This window comes from Morus notabilis, unplaced genomic scaffold, assembly GCF_000414095.1.
Source record: "Morus notabilis unplaced genomic scaffold, ASM41409v2 Scaffold15, whole genome shotgun sequence".
In the NCBI taxonomy this organism is placed as follows: Eukaryota; Viridiplantae; Streptophyta; class Magnoliopsida; order Rosales; family Moraceae; genus Morus; species Morus notabilis.
This window is the reverse complement of record NW_010367234.1, coordinates 747,169-754,456: the sequence shown is the minus strand read 5'-3', so window position 1 is coordinate 754,456 and position 7,288 is coordinate 747,169. Positions and strand designations below refer to the sequence as shown.

General features: G+C 35.4%; 1 protein-coding gene across 1 annotated transcript; it reads right to left on the bottom strand.

The window, feature by feature from the left end:
- Window positions 1–1,084: 1,084 nt before the first annotated feature.
- On the bottom strand, window positions 1,085–5,724 carry LOC112094282 (cadmium-induced protein AS8). The gene is made up of 4 exons (XM_024174821.1): window positions 5,634–5,724; window positions 3,290–3,536; window positions 2,807–3,082; window positions 1,085–1,380 (listed from the first exon to the last, which is right to left on the bottom strand). Exons 2-4 carry the CDS (start codon window positions 3,528–3,530, stop codon window positions 1,367–1,369), a joined length of 531 nt encoding a protein of 176 aa, XP_024030589.1. The 5' UTR covers window positions 3,531–3,536; window positions 5,634–5,724; the 3' UTR covers window positions 1,085–1,366.
- Window positions 5,725–7,288: the final 1,564 nt, after the last annotated feature.

Below are 7,288 nucleotides of genomic sequence, written 5' to 3'. Positions count from 1 at the left end.
GTCTCAGAAAAAAGGGGGTAAAAATTATGGTCCCTGGAGGTGGGGGTGAAATTTCCAGATTTGTCTTCCCCAGTTTACTTATTTCTTGGTTTGATCAATTGTCACATCAAAATGGATGGACCAACTTACTAGGATATAAATAATATCTTATGACATTGTAGAGGAAATTTATTTTTTCAGGTGAGAAGCAGAATATGTAATAACTATAATTGCACAAACGAAGTTGAAAAAACATTCACAACGAAAACATTCAGTAGTTGAAGCAGAATTTATCTTTCCCCAAAAAATAAAAATACATTTAATTACCAAGTGTTCAGAAAGCTGAAATATCATGATAAGCTATTATCAGCAGAGTCACCACTCCTTAGAACAGGGCACTATGACTTTAAAGATGATACATTAAAAATTTTAACAATATGTTTCTATCGAAAGAATGTTAAAAAAAAAAAAAAAAAAAAAAAAAAAAACGTTTTTCCCCTCTTATAATAAAGGGGAAAAAAAAGGTTTTTTTCCCCTCTTATAATAAGGATAACAATGCGTATTTTAAAAATATGTGGTCATATATACTATGGTGCCAAAACAGACATCTCTAGCATTAAGGTTCTAAATTCAAATCTCTCACCTTAGAAAAGCCAACAGAAAAATACAACTTAAAGTCCATATTTATAGAGCCGGAATTGCATTCACCGGTCCATGCGATGGAGGGCGATTCCTCAACTACCATCCGGGGATGTGAGGGAGTTTTTGTTTTCCAAACAGATGGCGGTGTTTGGTTGTTGACGCCTCAAATCGAGTTTTTGTTGCAGCATCCTATAGTTTACACCCTACATTGCTAGTTGGAATTTGGGAATTCTGAAATTTGGATCATATCAACGCAATACACAAAACATGTATTTGTTGCCTGAATTTGGATCATATTAACACAAACCCTGAATCTAAATCTGCTCACAGCAATTTATTAAGCAACTAGGAGAGATTTTTGCATATATATAATAAGAAAAGAGATAACATGTTACGTTATAGCCTTACAAGGCTATTGCTATGTTTTCAACAAAAAATGAAGGCAAGAGATTTTTGTGGCGTTTAATCTATATCAGGACTTTACACAGATTTAAACAAGACACTTATATTTGGCATTAAACATTTGCCTTTCCAGAACTTTAAACATGCTATAAAATTAGGAGTTTCTCTCTGGTTGTTACATCGAATTATCTCTGGTTGCTAAAGTATAATCATTATAATAGGCCAACAATACGAAATCTTTTGCAGTAAACAAAATTTTCCTTTAGAATGAGAAACGTATGAGAATATGTTCACAGATCTCACCATATATTCACCAAATAAATAAGAACGCCTTCGAACAGTGCTAATCTTCGGAACCTGCAAGTGTTGGAGATTCATCTTATTAGTTTGTTATGTTTCGTTAGCAGATCAAATAAAGTGAAAACGGAAGTAGGTAATTGAAATTACAAAAGAGCATTGCAATTGGGCTCTTGCAACTCATAGGGGTGGGCTGCAGACATAAGCATATGGGTTGAATTAGAGGAGTACCGCTTTTAGAGAGAGCATCTTTCAATATACCCGCTTCCGTGGAAAGATTTGAGCATAATTTACACTTAAAAAGTGGTATGTATGAATAACTAGGCTTCATAAGTGGTATCTAGCCTAATTGGAGCCACCTTTGTGTGATGCACGCTCCAAAGCATTTTTCATTACAAAATGTATTCTTATAAAGCATGAATTGGATAGAGACAGGTATAAATAGTGAAGTACTAATCGGATAGAAACCATATCAAGAAAAAGGCATCGAATCATCATTATTTCCATAAACAAACAATTTTGTCAAATCTTTGGTACTCTAGTTACAGTAAGAGTATGGTGTAACGTAAATATTCTTGAGACTGATCCAAAAACTTTTATTCTAACTGCTCCCCACTATGTCTCACTTTGCCTTAATGCCATTGTTTACATATCGTTTCCCATAGTTTCATAAAGACAGAAGAAGAAGTAAATCATGGCTACACTTTAAAAAAGTCATGTTTATTGCTTGTGGAAATAAATTGACTTTCCATAGAAACCCAAAACCTGCCACCTAAGGAAGCCTCTCCGCAATAGCATCATGCTGCGATGTCTTTTACGGGTTGTGATTTGCAAAGATGTTTGAATATTTCAGTTAGCAGTTTCAAGCCAATCCATAGGAGGAAAAAAATGTGGCAAGGCGTGAACTAAAGCACAAGATTGAATAGCTTGAAGTCAGCCTAAAGGAAAACAAGATCATGGGAAAGAAAGGAAAAATTTGAGGTACCAAAGGTTCCCTGACTTGAGCCAATATTTGGGCTCAAATAATGCTAGAAGAATTACATGTTTTTAACCAAAAACATTATACCACATAACACTTGACTTTCTTAACTTTCTCATTTTTGACCGAAATACCCAACTTTCTTGATTATCGTCCTTAAAACAGCTCTTATTAGCTACCAATCTTCAAAACCTTCTTTTAGTTTCCATCACCATTTTCCTCCAGTCTCATACCATAATTCGGCTACAAGCCGAGCCACTTTACTCTTTATTCCGCTCATGTCCATAATCTAGCCTTTAAGAACACAAACTCTAAGTTCTAAGGCTTTATAACCATTTATATATACAATCTGATCCAAAGGGTGTCCTGCTCTAATCAAATGTAGAAGCAAATAACCGGAAAAACATTATAGGCACACAAGAATATAAATCATAGAAAATACCACACAAGTTCAACTAGTAACAGTTGTTCTAGAGACCAGACAATAAGTAGTTCAACTCAGCATACCTTTGTCACCCTTGAAAAAGTTTTTGTGAAATTCCCTTAAACTTGCCCAAACAGATTTACTGTGGAGAGGCAGCAAGCTCTTCACATCAAATGAATTTAATCCTTCTTCCAAGAGCAATTTTTGCTTAAAACTAGTCAATCTTCCACTAGCTTCTCTTTGCAGATCTGAGATGTGAGGTACAGTTATAGTCCAGCCATCTCTAGCAACATTCTTTGAGGAAAAGAAACCATTCGATTTCGCAATGTCCAGTGCACCACTTCTTGCTGCCATAAAGGCTGTAAAATACTACATCAGATTCGGGCATTCAAGACTACTGAATATGAACATTGCTTGGAAAAGGAAAGGCAAGGATCCAAAATTCCTAAAGAACAAGAATACAATGCTCACTATCTAATCATGTTAAACATGGAAAATCTTCCTAACTTTCAAATCACCACGCAAATCATATAGCTAACTGAAAAGAGGGCAACAAAATTCTCTACCATTGTAAGGAACTGCAAAGAGATAATTTGCAGGAAGACCAACACCAAAACCAGCTAGAGTGAAGCCCACACTAAATCCAACACCACAGCCAGCTCCAACGTAACCGATCACATCAGGGCCAAAACCGGGACCCCATCCAACTCCACAACCAATCCCTATCCCCATACCCGAAAACGCTCCATATGTCGGATGCACAGGGTTCCATCTTTCATATCTTCTGAACAACCCTTTTATAATCATTATGACCTAGGATCAAAGATGAGCGAGACGTTATAGCATTAACCAAAATTACCAAATTAAGGGTCAGTTTGGAATGAGGGTTCAAACCATGAATCTTTGGGTTTGAACCATGTGGGTTTTGAATTGTAAGGTTTGAACTTGGTGTTCAAACCATGAATCTTTGGGTTTGAACTATGTGTGGTTTGAACTATGTGTGGTTTGAACCTGTGGATCAAACCAGTCAAAACCAAGGGGAGTGGTAGTTTTATATTTTGGGGTTTAGAATGGTTAAAACATCACATTAGTGTTCAAACTTTGAATCTTTTCTTTTAAAACCAAATGCTGGTTTTGTTGAACTGGGTTCAAACCACTTTTTACTTTTTACAAACAAACACTGGTTTGAACCTAAACCACAGTTCAAACCTTGAGAACCTCCATACCAAACAAACCCTAACAAACACACGTGTGCGCGCATGTACAAGAAAAGGTAAAAAAAATATGGATCATCAACCACGACGAGAGTTTTTTATTTTTATTTTTTTGACACAAGCACTAATTTCAACAGCAATACTCTGCATCTCTGGTGAGTTACCAATTTCTTTTTTATTTATTCATTTTTTTATCTGGATGATATGAGAGAATTAATGTCATAAGGCAGAAAAATGGTAATCAGAAAAGAGGAGACATCCATCTCCAAGAGATTTGTATCACAAAAGTTTTGGATGAGAGACATTTGCAGTCTCCCACGAACTGGAAAACTACCAAAAAGGTAAAGTAACTTGATAACTGATGTCACCTCCATTTCTATGAACTAAGTACAAAAAACCCAACCTCCACTCCCTTGACAAACATAATTGTGTGTATCTATTGTGTTATATTATTAATAGTAGATCATGAATGTCAAAGTACCCTATCAAAAACTCCAAAATCACTAACCACCTAGTCAACTATCCACCTATCTAATTAACTAACATGCTAGCATAGCTTAAGGTGCTTATGTTTATCCAATCTTGTGCAAAGAAGCAATTCTTGACCTAACCTGTATCACCCAGTGTTAAAACAGATCAATGATTTTCAATGCAGAGGTATCAATAATCAGTAAAAGACGGCTGACATATTATTTCTAATATCATTTCCGTTAGCAGCAATATAAGCTCAGAAAATCAGCAGCTTAAAAATTCAGCAGATTTAACACAATGGAAACCTGATACTGAATCCTGTCCCCAGCCTATTCTCCGATTATAATCCCAAATTCAGTAGATGGGTGACTCGTAACTCCATTGGTGTTATGTTATAGTACATCAGTCTCTAGATTTTCAGTTACCTTGTCATGGAAGTATTAAAAGTCCTTAGAGGCTCCAACATACACGGTATATCAAAAAGAAAACGCAAATGATCTTGAAATGCAAAACCAATGTTAGGGACCTATTACGGGGGTCGATAACAACCGAAAACTCCACCTAGTGTATGATGATTTGTCTGTGTTAGCACGTCACCAGTTTCAAAACTCATGCCATACACTTCAAATTTCTGCGGTTAATTCAATATAAGTTTTCAACCACTAAAACAATGATGACACAGACTTATAACACTCAACTGTTTAAAAAAAAAAAAAAAAAAAACCTTCTCTTATTGTCATCTTTCAAAACTCCCCTCTAGTGCTATTTAGAATCTAAACTAACTGCCAAACCATCTCCTTCCATAGAGCATACATATACACACACATTATTTGCAAACGAGTTCGTGCATTCAAGTAAGTGATTTTGAACATGAATTCAAATTTTGTGAGAGAATCTATTGTTGGCAGGACTTTTTATATTCAAAATTTTTGTGAAAGAGAATCATGGGTTCGAGTCAGTGAACCAAACGGGCACTATTTACGTTCTTTTTCAGATGTTTCACGCAAACCAAACACTTTAAACTGTTCGATAAAATGATAATGAATTAAAACAATCTACAAGAAGTTAGTATAGTGTAAAAAAGCAATAAATTAAGAAAGAAGAATTGACCCAGAACAGAAAAGAGAATGTTACACCACAGTGACGGAAACAAAAAATCAGAATAAGAATAACAAAAGGACAATGATGATAAAAACAAGAACAGCATTGTAAATAGAAAATATACCAGTCTTCTGCCTCACTCTCTCTTGTCTTGTGTTTGTTCTGCAAAATGGGTGGTTTTCGACTTGGCTTAATCCTTTGGGTCTGTTCTGCAATGTTTTGGAAGAGAAGAAGTGAAGGGGCTCAGTGACGGTGTTGTGTGGATGAAGCTGGTGGTGGGTCATATGTGGAGAAAATCGTAGCCGCCTGATTGCGATAGTTTCTAAAACAGAGGACATATGTGGCTGATGGAAAAGCAGGTTTCTTTCGCCTATTGGTTCGTTTTTTCTTTTTATTTTGAATTATTTTCATTTTTGAACCTCGAGTAAAGGTGTTTCTCAACACCCGTGCTTATTCACTTCGCGGATTTGAGTTTTCAATTCGAGTTGAGATGTGACATTTTTAAGAGCTTTTCACTGTAGTAGAAAAAGTTAGATGTGACATTTTCTAAGAGTTTTTTACTGTCAAAACCTAAAATTAAAAATTCGAATCGGTGAAATGAATGAGACCTTGAAAGATCAATTTTTAAAAATACTCGTCAAAATAGAACCACTTTTATTTTTATCTTTTAAAATTAATTTATATATTTTTATTTTTAGATTAAAATTAGTAAAAAAGTATAGTTTTTTTTAAAGAGTTATTTTTAGTAGGTCGAGTACTTAAAAGGTAGAATATATAATTTTCTATTTTTTAAAAATAGTATAAATCAACTAACGACTCACATTTTAAGGTCCGTTTGGAAGATATACTCAAATTATGATTTGAGTTTATTAACATGAACCTTTTGTAAGAGAGAAAATTTTAAAATTCAAACTATATGTAAGATAAAAACACTGTAGCAAAATCATGATTTGAGTTTGAATATATCTTCTAAACAAACCCTTAATATGTGATGCTATCAGTTAGAGGGGTAAGCCCGGTGGCCCAAAGAGAAATTTCAGGGTGGCCTGGCCCGATCCTAAAAGAGAGAGGGTCCGGCTAACCCGGTCCTAAGCCTAAAAAGTTTAGGGTCGGTCCGACCCGGTCTTAAAGGAGAGAGGTCGGTCCAACCCGACCTTAAGTTCAAAAAACTTAGGGCTGGGCCGGACCAGGCTCAGGCTAACAGTAGCGAGTCTCAGACCGGCCCATTTAGCCCGGTCTAAACTTGCAACTCTACTATCGATACTTCGTGGGAGCTCTCTTTCTATTTCTCGATGACAAGAGAGCTCCCATGAGAAACTAACGTTCTTTCGTGGTCTACCCTGTGAACCACTCACTCCAGATAGTTAATCGCACATTAACTCCAGTATTAGAATGTTTTATTCAAAGTCAGTGTTATTTTTGAATTTTTTTAGGGTTTTGAACAAATCCTTCATGCGTTTATGAATACAATTAAAAATATTTCAATGAGCTCTCTAAAATCCAAATATTTGAAACCTACAATCATTCTTTCTTAACATCTATGCAACATTTAGCCTCGTTCATTTCACCGATTCGAGTTTTCAGTTTTAGGTTTCTACAGTTAAAAGCTCTTAGAAAATATCACATCTAATTTTTTCTGCTACAGTTAAAAGCTCTCAGAAAATGTTACATCTTAACTCGAATTGAAAACTCGAATCCACGAAGTGAACGGGGCATAAATCTTTAATACATTTTCTCCTCTAATTCAAGCTTCCTTCCTTTCCATCAAACTCATAATCC